The sequence below is a fragment of the Pseudopodoces humilis genome, chromosome 2, assembly GCF_049639895.1.
Source record: "Pseudopodoces humilis isolate 2021_Gansu_Grassland_sample_001 chromosome 2, ASM4963989v1, whole genome shotgun sequence".
In the NCBI taxonomy this organism is placed as follows: Eukaryota; Metazoa; Chordata; class Aves; order Passeriformes; family Paridae; genus Pseudopodoces; species Pseudopodoces humilis.
The window spans coordinates 1,373,277-1,389,664 of NC_142201.1; the positions used below are offsets into that span (position 1 = coordinate 1,373,277).

The 16,388-nt window shown below is 45.7% G+C and overlaps 1 protein-coding gene across 2 annotated transcripts in view; it reads right to left on the reverse strand.

Annotated features, from left to right (window-relative positions):
* Nucleotides 1-8,799: 8,799 nt before the first annotated feature.
* Nucleotides 8,800-16,388, reverse strand: part of RUNX1 (RUNX family transcription factor 1) — a 164,930-nt gene continuing 157,341 nt past the window's right edge. For both annotated transcript variants that reach the window (XM_088051143.1, XM_005526569.3), the window contains one exon: nt 8,800-14,752. In XM_088051143.1, coding sequence (XP_087907269.1) covers nt 14,259-14,752 — 494 coding nt within the window. In that variant the 3' untranslated portion in view covers nt 8,800-14,258. The remainder of the gene's footprint in view (nt 14,753-16,388) is intronic.

Below are 16,388 nucleotides of genomic sequence, written 5' to 3' on the forward strand. Positions count from 1 at the left end.
CTGCAGACCCCAACGAATCTCCTGTCAGTCTCTTTTTCTCCAGCTGGACAATCCAAGATCCTTCAGCTGCTCCTCGTGTGGCCCCTCCATACCCTTCACCATCTTTGTACCCTCCTCTGGACACTCTCTAAGAGCATTCACGTCCTTCTCACATTGTGGTGCCCAAAGCTGCCCTCAGGACTCGAGGTGAGGCTGCCCCAGCCCGGAGCAGAGCTGTGAGCTTTGCAGCCCCGGAGCTGGTTCAGCTCAGAAGGACCCACTCCTATCCAAATGCTTTCAGCAAGGCCATCTCTACAGTTTGTCTTTAACATTTCCACAGGGTGTGCTAACAGCCAAGGTTTTTTTTGTTCCCAAGGCTGTGTCCATGACAGTGACAGCCTCTGCCTGTTTCCCCTGTTGAGTTCCTCTCCTCTCTGACAGGGAAAAATGATTTCTTCTTCCATCCTCCCCAGCCATTCTCCAGGAAGACCTGAGTCAGATGTTTGGTACCTAAACCAAATACCTGAGGAAGGTGGGGAAGAGGGAGACAATTGCTGCAGGGAGACACACAGTTACTGAACCAGCTTAATGTAAACAAGATCTAAAGCAAGAGTTCAAAGTGATTAAAACTAGGGGAAGATGCCAAAGAAGGAAATTCTTCTCTGTTCAGTCACTCAGCTCCAGAGCCAATGAAACCTGCTTCACTATTCCTGAAAGATGATTTATGGACGTGTTTTTATAGTGGACACAACAATAACAACAACTGTGAACCTTTTTATTCACAGAGCTCAAAGGGCTTCTCAAAGATCAGTGTCACTTGTGCAGGAGGAAACTGAGGCACAGGAAGGGAGGGATTTTGCTCCAGCCAGTGGAGAAGCCAGGGATAAACCCTCAGCTAGGTACAATCTGTGCTGAGGTGCATCACTCAGCACACAGAAGTCAGAAAGCTCCATCCACAGGATGGTGAGTGCTGGTACAAATGGAAAAAGAGGCACCTGAGCAATTGAATTCAGAGAAATTCTGAGCAGCAGCAGGGAGGAAATGAGCTTGTTCTCCTCCTTGCATTATTTGCCTACATCAGCATCACAGAAAATAACCTAATTCTTAGAATGGTTTAGCTCTAACACTTCTGCTTCATCAAGGATAGAAAAAAAAACACATTCAGGAGTTTCAGTTTTGGTTTGGTTTGGGTTTTTTCTCCCTACACCTTTTAAAACTGGAAAAAACACAATTTGGGGACTGTTCTTGCATCTTTTTAATAGACAATGAAAAAACCCTCATTCTCTTTTCAGAACCGAGTTTTGTCTCCTAGAGCTTTTTTTCTGTTTGCTAATTGCAATATCCACCTGGGAGGGGTAAGAGACACTGGAAATAGAATTTTGCTTATTTAAAGATTTGGAATACATTTGACCTCCTGCTTGGCTCTCCTCACCCCCAACTCCCTCTTCCCTCCTGTGCCACCAAAACCATCTTTGTGTGGAGGGCACATCTCAATATCCCTGTCGATATTTCTGCAACCAGGCACAAAAATATCCCTCCCAGAAGTGTCTGGAGGGGATGTCTCTCTTCCCCCACTCTTTTCTGAGTGTTCTGTAGTCCTGAAAGCCTTGAGGAGTGACAAAATTCACCACCCACAAAGAGGGGACTCCGTGAGGGACTCGTTTCTCATCTTTAGTGGAGCCACACTGAATGAACCCTTGGAAACTTCTGGAATGCATCACGTGGTGTCTTAATGAGAATTAAGGTGCATGGAGGAACTTTAGGAAGTTGAAAATGTCCAGCTTGGCCATGGGACACTGAGAAAGGAGATAAACGTTTTCCAGCAGGTGATTTTTGCTGAAGACCCAGGGAAGATGGGCAGTACAAAGGGATCCCAAAAATCAGCTCAGATTAATGGGATCACGCTGGGAAAGGCAGGACTGAAAGGTAAAACACCTTTAACACCTTAGGGCTGCAAAGTCACCCAGGTGACCCCGTGGGGTCACAGCCATGGTCTGGATAGCGCTGAAAATCAACCAAAATCCCTGGATTTTGGCCTCTCACACCTGGAGCTGCTCGGAAATATTTGGGATGGCCTGTGGTGCAAGCTGCTGACTCGCCCCAACCTTGTCATGCTGCTTCCCACCAAGTGATGGTCCTGGAAGGATCCAAGTGGGATCTGTGGATCTGCTCCAGGTGGGATCCGTGGATCTGCTCCAAGTAGGATCCATGGATGATCTCAAAGTGGGATCCATGGATCTGCTCCAAGTAAGATCCATGGATCTGCTCCAGGTAGGACCCATGGATCTGCTCCAGGTAGGATCCATGGATCTGCTCCAAGTGGGATCCAGGATTGGCAGGCTCCAACTTTTGGCAACAAAGATCATTCAGCTTTCATCATTTTTAAAGAAGATGCCACTGAACAATTTTTCGGGACCACACTGACAGATTTTATTTTTTTTTTGCCGTGTGCAGAAAGTTTTGATTTTCTGTTCTGAAACAGAACAACTTCCACTCATCCAGCCCCAAAATGATAATTCCTGTGGGATGGACACGCTGGCATTGCACTGGCTGGGATCACACATCCCTCAAAGTTACCTGTGCTGGGCTGACATCTCCGTGCTCCTGGTCTGCAGGAAGCTGGAGAAATATCGGAGATGAGAGATTAGAATTCAGAAAAGAAAGGGAAGATTTTCTTTCCCCCCCTCCTCCACAAATTTAGCCACAGTTTTATGGGGCAAAAATGGAACTGGAAACGTTCCTGTGTAAAATAACCTTGATTCAGAACAACTCATTTCAGAGAGGAAGGGTCAAGTTTGCCATAGAGGCTTCATGAAGGGAATTTGCTGTTTCAGTAAAAATTCACTGATTTTCGAGGGATTTCAGGTCCCTTCCAACCCAACCTGTTCTGTGATTCCATGGACTGGAGGGTCTCCAGTCCTGAGGGATTGTGGTGTGAGAAAACAGGGAAATAAATTGCAGCAGGAATAAACCTGGTGGTGTTGAGAAGCACTTGGAGGTGTCAGAGAGCTCCTCAGGAGCTCTGCCTGGGTCTCCTCTGCTCCCGGGATGTGTCGAGTGTAAATTCAGCATCCTCAGAAAAACTCCAGCTGTTCCTGTGTTGGAGCCATTGGAAAGTGAAACAGCCTGAGGGATTTCTTCGTGCTCCAGGAAACAATTCTGGATCAGGGAGCAGGTTCCTTCTCTTTCTCCAGCCTCGCTTCCCTTTGGAGCCGGGTTTATCCAAAGCCCCTCCCTGCTCTGCAAACAGGCTGGCTTGGAAATCTGTGGATTAGATTTTCTCCCTAAATTGTTTTATCCTCCCGTCAAAAAACCCAAACAATTCCCAGACAGTGACTCGTGCTGACTAATCCAGTCTGGGAGACTTCGAGGTGTCCCTGTAACTTAAAACCAGCAAACAAGCTTCCTAATTCAGTAGCTAGACATTCCAAAGGGGACCTGGAGGTTCTGGGCTTTTATTTTCCTTCTCCTCAGGGTTAAACACGCTTTTATCTGCTCTGTGCCTCCCTCCCCCAGCAGGCTGGAGGTGGGATGAGCTGGAATTCGGACATTCCTTTCCTGCCTACACTTTTAAGTCCTGCTCCACAGGGCATCCCAAAGGGAATCGACAAAGGGAAAAAAAAAAAAGGGAGCAAAGGTGATGTTCTAATAATTGAGATATTCCCAAATCATCTCACAGCCCTGTAAGGAACTGAGTGTTGCAAAAAGATGCAGGGACAAGGAAAAATGGTATTTTTGGCCCTTTTACAGCGCTGGGCTGAGTCAGATTTTAGTCATGTCTGGAGAGCACAGGGCCATTAGCAGGCAGTGCAGCCCAGCAGTGATGGATTTATTTCTGAGCTCTGGAGGTTGTGAACAAGCTCTGGCTGGGAGCAGATAATGCAGTTTATTGTCTGCTCCCTGACCACACACACTGAGCAGGGAACAGCATTCCAGGGAAAGGGATCTCGCTCCTGGCCCTGGGATCCAAGGGTTGTGTTGCTGCTGGGGAGGGGAAAAGCTGTGTGCACCCAAGGGAACACAGCTGGCTTATTTATCCAGAAATTCCTTGGAGCTGGACACACACCTGAGTTATTTATCCAGAAATCCCTTGGAGCTGGACACACACCTGAGTTATTTATCCAGGACATTTCTATGGATTTGCCACACATCTAGCAACATTTTTCCAGGACACCTGTGTGGATTTGCACAGACACCTGGGTTATTTATCCAGAAATTCCTTGGAGCTGGACACACACCTGAGTTATTTATCCAGAAATCCCTTGGAGCAGGACACACACCTGAGTTATTTATCCAGAAATTCCCTGTGGAGCAGGACACACAGCTGGGTTATTTATCCAGAAATTCCCTTGGAGCAGGACACACACCTGAGTTATTTATCCAGAAATCCCTTGGAGCAGGACACACACCTGAGTTATTTATCCAGAAATTCCTTGGAGCAGGACACACACCTGAGTTATTTATCCAGAAATTCCTTGGAGCTGGAAACACACCTGGGTTATTTCCAGGACATCCAGAAATTCCCTTGGAGCAGGACACACACCTGGGTTATTTATCCAGAAATTCCTTGGAGCAGGACACATACCTGAGTTATTTATCCAGAAATTCCCTGTGGAGCTGGACACACAGCTGGGTTATTTATCCAGGACATTTCTATGGATTTGCCACACATCTAGCAACATTTTTCCAGGACACCTGTGTGGATTTGCACAGACACCTGGGTTATTTATCCAGAAAATCCCTTGGAGCTGGACACACACCTGAGTTATTTATCCAGAAATCCCTTGGAGCTGGACACACACCTGAGTTATTTATCCAGAAATTCCTTGGAGCTGGACACACACCTGAGTTATTTATCCAGAAATCCCTTGGAGCTGGACACACACCTGAGTTATTTATCCAGAAATTCCTTGGAGCAGGACACACACCTGAGTTATTTATCCAGAAATTCCTTGGAGCTGGAAACACACCTGGGTTATTTCCAGGACATCCAGAAATTCCCTGTGGAGCTGGACACACACCTGGGTTATTTATCCAGGACATTTCTATGGATTTGCCACACATCTAGCAACATTTTTCCAGGACACCTGTGTGGATTTGCACAGACACCTGGGTTATTTATCCAGAAAATCCCTTGGAGCCTGACACACACCTGGGTTATTTATCCAGAAATTCCCTTGGAGCTGGACACACACCTGGGTTATTTATCCAGAAATTCCCTTGGAGCTGGACACACACCTGGGTTATTTATCCAGAAATTCCCTGTGGAGCTGGACACACACCTGGGTTATTTTTCCAGGGGATTTGTGTGGATTTAGACACACACCTGAGTTATTTTTCCAAGAGATTTGTTTGGATTTGCACACACACCTGGGTTATTTCCAGGACATCCTTTTGGAATTGCACACACACCTGAGCTATTTTTCCAGAAAATCCCCATGGAGCGTGGGTTATTTTTCCAGGATATCCCTGTGGGTTTGGACACACACCTGGATTATTTTTCCAGGACATTCCTATGGATTTGCCACACATCTAGCAACATTTTTCCAGGAGATTTGTGTGGATTTAGACACACACCTGGGTTATTTTTCCAGGACATTTCTATGGATTTGCCACACATCTAGGTTATTTTCCAGGACATCCTTTTGGAATTGGACACACACAGCTGGGTTATTTTTCCAGGACACCTGTGTGGATTTGCACACACAGCTGGGTTATTTTTCCAGGACACCTGTGTGGATTTGCACACACAGCTGGGTTATTTTTCCAGGAGGTTTGTGTGGATTTGCACACACACCTGGGTTATTTTTCCAGGAGGTTTGTGTGGATTTGCACACACACCTGGGTTATTTTTCCAGGACACCTGTGTGGAGCTGGACGGTGCCTTGAGGGCTGATGGTGTTTAATGCACCCTCAGACTCAGGTGCGTGGGAGAGCACGGGAGACAGTGGCCTCTGTAATTACAGCTCATTAAAAGCTGGGTGTGAAGTGCCACGAGAAGTCAACAACGTTTTGCATTCACCCATGGCAGCCTCTCCTCTCACCACCTGCAGCCTCCAGCCTCGGTCTTCATCACCTGCTGTGCCCTTTCCTCCTCCTCCTCCTCATTCCCAGTTGCCCAAACCGGTGTAGTGGGGTCACCTCCGGGTCCCAGAGCGCTGCCCTGGCTTCCCATGGGCTCTCAGCTCCCTCTTTTCCAGCTGCCCCGGGCAGGGAGGAAGGCAGAGGGGCAGGAGAGGGAGCTGCCACACATCTGGAAACTGGGGAATTTCGGGATGGGAGGGATTCTCCTCACTCCAGCTGCCTGGCAAAGAAGGAGGACACAGCCTTTTCCACAAGGACAGGCAGTGGGATCCATGGATCTACTTGAAGTGGGATCCATGGATCTGCTCCAGGTGGGACCCATGGATCTTCTCCACGTGGGATCCATGGATCTGCTCCAGGTGGGACCCATGGATGTGCTCCAGATAGGATCCATGGATCTTCTCCAGGTGTGACCCATGGATCTGCTCCAGGTGGGACCCATGGATCTGCTCCAGGTGGGACCCATGGATCTTCTCCAGGTGTGACCCATGGATCTGCTCCAGGTGGGACCCATGGATCTTCTCCAGGTGTGACCCATGGATCTGCTCCAGGTGGGACCCGTGGATCTTCTCCAGGTGGGATCCATGGATGTGCTCCAGATAGGATCCATGGATCTGCTCCAAGTGGGATCCATGGATCTGCTCCAGGTGGGACCCATGGATCTTCTCCAGTTGGGATCCATGGATCTGCTCCAGTTGGGATCCATGGATCTGCTCCAGTTGGGATCCATGGATCTGCCTTCCCTTCCCTCTCCACAACCAGAGCTCTGCTGCTCTGTTCCCTGTCCTGTCTTCAGCAGCAAATATTTCTGCTGCGATGCCCTTGGGTGTCGTATTTTTGGGTTTGTTTTGACTATTGCTATTTGTGGCTTCTTTTCCTGCGTGTCAGAGCCGGAGGCAAAATAAACACGTGCTCTGCCTCATCACCTACCTCCAGGGAAACGCTCTTGGGTTTCACGGGGTTAGGGGAGGAATCTGCGGCGGAGTCGCTTCAAAAATACCACTGCAATATTTTAGGGTCGTGCTGGAAAGAAATGTCAGGGAGGCCACGCTGAGCAGGATAACCAAAAACCACATCAGAGATGGGGGTGCCAACATTTCTGCCCCTAAAGAGGCACCTGGGACTCAGTCACTGCTTTCCCTTCGTGATTTGGGCTGAATTTTAAATAGATTATATGGATTATGGTTTGAGAGATGGAGGGTTATTCTATGAGCTGTCAGAAGAAAAATGCACCTTTGGTACTTTGTAGCTGGTTTTTCACTTCACTGAGAAAAGCAGCTGAAAGCCAATCCTTGTTTATATAAAAATAGATAAAAATGATATAAAAATATATTTAATAGAATATATAATATATTTAATAGAATATATAATATATTCATATTATATATTTATATTATATATGTTATATTTCATAGTTTATAGTTTATCTTTTTTATTTTAATTTTATATAATATGTAATGTATATAATATATAGTATATAATATGTTGTATATAATATATAATATATATAATATATTATATATAATATATATAATATTGTATATATAATATTGTATATATAATATTGAATATATAATATATATCATATATAGTATATCATATATATTATAGTATATAATATATAGTATATAATAGATAGTAGATAGTAGATAATGGATAAATATTACATATATATAATATTTTATATATATATAAATATTATATATATAATATTTATATATTAAATATATATTTCATATATGTGAATATATTTATTTATAATATAAATATATTTATATATTTAATATAAATATATAAAATTTATATTAAAATATAAATTTTAATATATTTAAAATGGCCTGCCCCTGGCTGGATCTGGGTGATCTTTAAGGTCCCTTCCAACCCCAGCCATTCTGTGATTCCCTGATTATTGTGGAGAAGGATATTACTGAAAACTTCTTTAATATCATGCAATATGTTGTGCAGGCCAAATTTTAGAAGGCATTTTATCTATATCTGCCTGGATCCAGAGGTTTTTAAAATGAACTTTCAATATCTTTTGCTCATTTTGAAAGCTTGGTACACCCATAGTAATGTTTCATTAACACTTCTGTTTCATTATTCATTTAAAGTGAAAAAACCCCAAATCTTTTAAGTAACGTGACCTTAAAATCTGTTTTAATGCTCCTCAAGGGAGGTTCAAACCATCAGTAGCAAAAATGATCCAATCCAAGAAGGAAAAGATGAAGAAAAATAAGAGCTGTAGATAGAACTGAAATACTGAAATTAATTGAGGAGCCAGGGATAAAATGCAATTATGGGGCTGCTGGAGGTGCAAAATCTCCTTTAATGGAATTGTGGATGGTTTGGATTGGAGGGGATTTTAGGGATCATTTCATTCCCAGCCCTGCCATGGCAGGGACACCTCCCACTGTCCCAGGAGCTCCCAATGTCCAGCCTGGCCTTGGGCACTGCCAGGGATCCAGGGGAATCCACAACCTCCCTGGGCAACCTCACTGTAAAATTTCCCTCCTACTTTGGTGTCCTGTTGGATTCCCGGCCTTTCACCAGCTTACTCCACAGCAGGAAAATACCATTTCAACAAAAAAGAAAGAAATCATTAAAAAAAAATCAGTGATGGAAACCTATTTTTGATGTTGTGATTGATGTGAGGTCAGCACCCTCTTCCTGATGGCTCCTTTTTCCCTGAGGGGGTTTTCTTCTCCCAGATAAAAGAATGCACCAGGCCCACGTGCATACTTGTCAAACATTTTATTTGTCATTCACACTAATTATGATATTGAATTTACAGAGGAAACTGTGGTACAAAGAAAGAAAGAAAAGAAAAGGAAAAAAAGGAAGAAAAGTGTTCATTAGAACTACTGCAGCAGTCCAGCTGCTCTGGGTAGTTGTAATGAATTCTCCTGTGGTGCTGGACACAGCCATCCCTGTGGACAGCAAGAATTTACCCTGGGGTGATATCTAGAGATTCCTGGAGTGGGGGGAAAATAATCTGCTTTATTCTCTTTTCCTATCTGCTTCCAAAAATCAGCAGCCAACCCCTGCCCTCCCCAGGAAAAAAAATAATTCCCTGGTAATCAACCCCCACAAAAAAAAAAATCCCCAACCTGATGGGTTCCCCTTCAGGAAAAGTTCAGCGTTGAAAGGGGAAATGTTTTGTAAACATAGCCAGAAAATGCTGAACAAATTCCCTCTGGTGCCACTCTGATGGAGCTGTGTCCCCCCTCAGCCTCACCACCTCTCACTGAAATTTTGGTTTTAAAAAGAGCTGGAATTGTCCAACCCAAAATACCACAAATAACCCACAGATTTTTTTAGATTTTTTTTTTTTCTTTTTCACGTTTGTTTCTCCCCTACCACAAAAAAAGTGAAGGATGATGTTGGATAGAGACCATGCTATAACTGTTTACAAAAGTGAATAAAACGTAGTTCCTCTTGAAGCCTAAAAATAACTAATTGGGAAAAGAAATAAGTCTCACTACAGTATTTCAGCAAACACAAAGGTAAATTCATTAAAAACAGAAAAAAAAAAATAAGAGAAAAATGCAGAGTAATTACAAGCACTAAATATTTTGGCTAGGAAGCTTTGGAAATCTATTTACAGACATAAATACAAGTAACTCTGGGGATGCAACCCTTGAAGGACGAGGAGAAAAACACCGAGTGGTTGGGACTGACCCAGCGAGGTGAACGAAAATCCAACGGGAAAATGGTACAAGGCAGGAAAACAAGGCAGAGTTTTGCTCCGAGGACAGAAAACAGATCCACTCCTCCCTGAATTTCAAACACACCCATGGAAAAGGTCACCCAGGAAGCAGCAGTGAATGTTTCGAGAGCGCAGGAAATTTGGGATATTTTTTGGAGGAGAGGATTTCTTTCCTTCCCAGCGGAGAATTTGGCATCATTCTATAAATCAAACCCTTCTGCATCCTCTTCTCCCTGCATTGAAGCTCCTCTCCAATGCTCTGGAGCAGGAGCTTTTAAATGAGTTTAAATGTTGTTGGAGAGGGAAATATTTGTCCTCAGATCCAGCAAAATTTACATTGAAGACATTTGACGTGCACAAGGAGCTGTGCCTTGTGAAAGGAGCACCCAAGCTGAGAGTGAGAACAGACAGGAGCTGAATTTTGGGAGGGTGAGGTACCTAAAGCACTCTGCTGACTGCAGCTCCAGGGCAGAAGCACGAGAATTCCATTTTTCTGATTCCACCCAGCATCCCGGGATGATAAAATGATATAAATATTTATCTATTATATCCATATAAAAATAGATGCTTATACACTAATTTGGAGATGGGGATGGGGGAAATGTTTTATCCAAGTGTCTTTTTTTCTGCCTGTTAAGTGCTCTTAAAACACAAGAGGAAAAACAGTGAGAGCATTTTCACAGCCTTGAAAAACTCTGCCATCCTTAGCGATGGCTAAAAAACCAAATATTTACAGAAACTGTGATTTCTGATGATTGAATACACTGAAACCCACAGTGATTAAACAGATTAATTGCCAGGGATAATAAACTTGGCTTTTCCTTTCCTTTGCAGTGCTGGACATACCCAGAGAGGTTGAGCTCCAAAATTTGGTTGCTGGCAATAAAAACATGGGAAACACTGGGAAATTCCAGGAAATTGTCATTCACAGGGAAATGTGGTGGTGACCGGTTCTGTATTTCCTCATCCTGTTCACATCAGGGAGAGCCAAATCAAACCTCACCTTTAGGATGAGTGGAGACAAAGGAGAGGCACAGACAGAAGAAATGTTTGATTTAGGGTCTGAGAGTTGCCAGCTCCCTCTTCCTGTGAATCCCCAATATTTTAGCTTCCAGGGTTGGTGAGTTTCAATTCTGAGGGCTAAAAGGGCTGTAGCAGAAAGGAGATTGTGGTGTCCCATGGGCCTGGCAATGTGGTGACCACGTTGAGCTCGCCTTGGTGACCACACCAACCTCACCTTGGTGACCACACTGAGCTCACCCTGGTGACCACGTTGAGCTCGCCTTGGTGACCACACCAACCTCACTTCTGCCACCGGGCTGAACTCACGGAATCATCAAATCATGGAATGGTTTGGGTTGGAAGGGATCTTAAACTCACCCAGTGCCACCCCTGCCATGGGCAGGGACACCTCCCACTGTCCCAGGGTGCTCCAAACCCTGTCCAACCTGGCCTTGGACACTTCCAGGCTTGTGGAATCCACAGCCTCTCTGGGCACCCTGTGCTGGGATGAATTTTACAGGGATGATTTAATTCCAAATATCCCATCTAAGCCTGCCTCCTTCATCTTGATACTATCCCCTTTGTCCTATCACTCCATGCTTTTGTTAAAATTCCCTCTCCAGGTCACCTGGCCCTTCCTGGCTCCTCCAAGCTCCTCTCCCTGCTGTGTTCCCACTCCCAGCTCTGTGCACTTTGGTGGTCCAGTCACAAGGCAGATGTGGGAGCTGTAATCAATTAGGATTTTAATTGAGAGCTGGAATAAATTAGGGTTTGAATTGCACAGAATGTGCTGAAAGGATTCTACAGCAGAGCTACTGCTCAGAGATGCGGGACTTTTATTTTAGGGTATTGAAGAGGTGAGAGTCCAGCTGAGGAAATGCTACAACCGGGGGGGTCTCTGTATTTCTGTATTCAGCAGGGTCTCCAGACTTTTCAAATATATTTCTGATAGAATCTGGACGTTTTCTGTCTTTTCTTACAGAGCAAACTCTGGAAAATTATAAAGGATATTCCATGAAATGAAAAGCACAAGGCCATGTGTTTTAACAGAAACATTTTGGGCTTTTGCTGAGATCTCTTGAAACACTCCCTATTTTCTGCACAAAAACGACCTTATTGACAATGGAAATTCTTCGATTCTTTTCAATACCAAAGTGCTACTGCATCCAACTCGAACAAAGAAGCAAAATCATATATATATATATCTATAAAAAAAAGAGAAAACTTGAAAAACAAATGGTTTTAAATAAATCCAGCTGTTTTGCTGCCTGCAGCCAAGGATCTTTTTAATTTGAATCCTTTTAACTTTTTTTTTTTTTCTTTTTTTTTTCTTAAAACATCAAACACTGATCTGAAGTCCTGCTTTCAAATACTCTCTGAGTTGACCTGCAATTTTTTTTCCTCTGGTTTGAGAGGTACATTAAATAATAATCAGCTCATTTGGGACTGACACGTGTCAACATCAGCAGTTTGGAGTTAAGGAGTAGTACAAGAGCAAACCCTCAATAAAATAGTGCCAAAAACGTTACAGTGACATCTGATATGTTTGTGCTGGGACGACGGGCGGCGGTGACGGCTCCCTGCTGAACCTGCTCGTAGTAAAAGCCTTGTAGATTTACTACAGGGCACAACATTGGCTACACCAACTTCAAATAATCCCTCCTCTTCTCCCAGAGGATGGAAACGGAAGGATTGTCCAGACCCTGGATTTTCTGGAGCTTTCCAGGTGAGCTTTCCAGCCCCATCCAGGAGCGGATGTGTTTGCCAGCAGGATGGAACGTGGCTTTAGTGCTGCACAGAAATCCTGGGGGAAAATCTCACCCAGATTCCGTCAGAGCCAGGACTTCCCCCTCACCGTGGGAATCGCAGAACCAGGGAATGGTTTGGGTTGGAAGGGATCTTAAAGCTCATCCACCAAAATTGCCACGGGCAGGGACACCTTCCACTATCCCAGGCTGCTCCAGCCTGGCCTTGGACACTTCCAGAGATCCAGGGGTAACCACAGCTGCTCTGGGAATTTTATTACAGGGTTTCCTCACCCTCCCAGGGAACAATTCCTTCTCAGTTCCCATCTATCCCTGCCCTCTGGCAGTGGGAAGCCATTCCCTGTGTCCTGACACTCCAGTGGGCAGGTATTTCGTTAGGGAATATTGAATTAGCCTTAGGAAGTATCTACATCCTGATTCCTGATCCTGAGGGTCACCACTGGTGACAAAATAGGAGGAGGGAGAGATGACTCCACCACTTGTAAAGGTACAGAAATCCCCAGGGATTTTGGTGCCTTCCAGCAGGAATTGGCCACCTCAATGCCTTTGAGGATCTAAACTGAGAAAAATGAGAGTGAGATAATTGTAAACAATATTTTTAGGGAATTAGGAGGTCACTTTTGCCCATCGTTATTCCAGCCTTTTTCAATGTGAGAAATTTGACTTTGGCTGCTACCAAAAAAAGGCAATTGCTGATATTTTTTTTTTTAATATAGGCATATTTAAATAATAATAGTATCAACAAATAAGAAAAGTCTAAATATCAAGCATAAATATCCATGAACTCATCAAAGAAATACAGTAGTTGAAAATGACCCAAGGCTGTAGCCGTTGTGTTAAAAAAAAAAAAAGTCCAAGAGATAAAAAGTTAAATTAACTCATTGAAAAAGGGGCTGATTCTTTCAGTTGACAAAGCAAGAAAGAAGCAAGCATGATTAAAACCAAAAAAAAAAAGAAAATTTTTTTTTTTTTTTGCAATTTATAAGGTGCCAAGAGAAATAAAACAAATTAGATGCAAAGCAGGATGAGCTGCATCCTAAAACAAAACAAAACAAAACAAAACACCAAAAAAAATCTAAGCCCAAAACAAAACAAACAAACAAAAAAAACCCCAGTAATAAAAATTTCCGTATTCTTTGGAATATACAAACAAAACAAAGAAAAGAAAGAATGAAGTCCAACATATAAAACCTCTCATTCACAGCATTGCTAAAACAGAAGCGTTCACAGTTTCCCTCTGGGAATCTTCCTATACTTCCTTACACTTAAAATGTCCATAAGATGCAGTAAACTCGCTAAGATTTATTTTTGTTTTTTGGGGTTTTTTTGGTTTTTTTTTAAGGTTTTAAGTCTTAAAAATAGAAGCGAACCGAAACTCTCTTTTAGGGCTGTGGAGACCTTCAAGCCCAGGCACGTTGGGAAGCCACAGGCCTGGAATCAGGTTGGATACCCTTCTACCCACCCTCGCTACCTCTGCACCACCAACTGGAGCATCCTCCTTTCCAGAAGCTCGTTCTCCTGCCGGGAATACTTTGCCGGAGCGACTCGGCTCCACCAGGGCCTGGCGGCGAGAGCCTCCGCTCCTGGGAGCGCTGACTTCGGAAGGGTTTGCTCCTGAAACTCGTGGATGAACGCAGCAGGGCCCACAAGGAAGTTTCTGGGATCCCGCTGGGAAATGGGAAGTCCTTTAGTCCTGACTCCTTGAGCTCCTTCCGATCTCCTCAGTACGGCCTCCACACGGCCTCCTCCAGCCTGGCCGTGCTGGCCATGTTGGTGGGCGAGTTGCTGTGGCTCCCTTCGGCCTCCACCACGTCGCTCTGGTTGGGCAGGTTGGGGTTGAGCAGCGTGGAGCCCGTGGAGGCGTTGGTGCAGGGCGGGTGGATGCGCGGCGGCGAGCGATCCCCGCCGGAGATCATGGAGAACTGGTAGGAGCCGGCCGAGGTGCCGTAGTAGAGGTGGTAGGAAGGGGAGCTGGTCTGGAAGGGGCTGCCCTGAGCCTGGGAGGAGCCGGGGTAGGGCGGCGGGAGGTACGTGTGGTATCTGCTGGCCGTGGACATGGCCGACATGCCGATGCCAATGCCGGAGCTGACGGGGGTGGGTGTGTAGGTGAAGGCTCCCGGGTAGTGCATGCGAGGGTCGGAGATGGACGGCAGCGCCGGGAAGGAGCGGTCGATTCCCACCCGGGGGTCGCTGAACGCCGTCAGGTCAGACGCTCCTGGGAGGTGGGGAAGGGAAGGGAGGCAGAGGAATGTTAGGGGATCCTGGAATTGATTGGGTCAGGAAGAACTTCTGGGATCATCGAGGCCAAGCTGTGCCCAATGCCCACCTTGTCACCTGGAGTGCCATGTCCAGCCCTTCCTTGGGCACCTCCAAAGGTCCCTGGGCAGCCCCTGCCAAGGCCTGAGCTCCCTTTCCATGGGCAAATTCCTGCTGCTGTCCACCCTGAGCCTCCCCTGGCCCAGCCTGAGGCCGTTCCCTCTCCTCCTGTCCCTGTTCCCTGGCAGCAGAGCCCGACCCCCCCGGCTGTCCCCTCCTGCCAGGGACTTGTGCAGAGCCACAAGGGCCCCCTGAGCCTCCTTTGCTCCAGGCTGAGCCCCTTTCCCAGCTCCCTCAGCCCCTCCTGGGGCTCCAGCCCCTTCCCAGATCATTACAGAATCCCTGGAATCCCTGGGGCTGGAAAAGCCCTCGCAGCCCATGGAGTCCCAGCTGTGCCCGATGCCCACCTTGTCCCCAGCCCAGAGCCCTGAGTGCCACGTCCAGCCCTTCCTTGGGCACCTCCAGGGATGGGCACTGCAAAGCTCCCTGGGCAGCCCCTGCCAAGGCCTGAGCTCCCTTTCCATGGGCAAATTCCTGCTGCTGTCCACCCTGAGCCTCCCCTGGCCCAGCCCATGACCTCTCACTCTGAAATGTTCCACAGGAGAATCAAATCCTGCTCTGCTTTATCCATGGAATTACGTTTGGTCCCATCCTCTCTTTCCCTGCCCTGATTAAACAAGCGGAGCAGATCGACTTTAGGAAGGATCCTCATCGTGACTCAGGTTAATGGAAGGTCTCATCCCCAGAGCTGGCAGCTCTGCCTGCTTAAGACAACAATAATAATTACGGAAAATAAAAATCTTTCCAGAAGAAAGACAACTTCTCCTGGCAGCCAAGGCGTGGAGTCTGCAGCAGAGGAGCCGTGTGCTGAAGGAAATACTCCTGAGGAGGAGCAGAGGGAAAACAAAGCTCTTGGCTCTCCCCAGATTCCAGCTGGAGCAGACCCAGTCTGGGATTCTTGGAGCAGACTCACTCCAGAGCCAAGCTCTGAAAGCTCATCAGGACCCACCAGCCCACCTTGACGAGCTTCTCTTAATTTCTTCGAAGAGCTCTGAACTTGCTGTTTGCTTCCTTTAGGATTTGCCATCCAGTTTTTTTCAGGAAAGCTAACGGGAAAACATTTCATTCCCCTGAACCCCGTCACCTTTAGGTTTGACATGGGGAAACACGGTGGAGTGGAGCAGCAGGAGCTTTGGAGGAGCCATGGTTAAGGTGTCAGATTTTAAATGTTACTTCCACACCTCATTCCTGAGGAAGTTCCTAAAACTGCCTGGATACCTCGTTAATCAGAGGAGGGTTCATCCTGCCCTGGCAAAAAGCAGAGTAATGATATTTAATGTCATGATGGCTCAAATATATCCCGTGTTGTTGTTTTTCCCTTAGGTCTTTAGTTGGCAGGGCCTAAAATCCTCCTGAAATTTGCTCTTTGTTCTGCCAAAGAGTGAATTTTTAGAGACCCCAGGTGTGGGTGACAGGAAAGGTTGTGACACATTTTCCCAGGAATGCTGAATGACATTTAATATAAGGAATTGGAA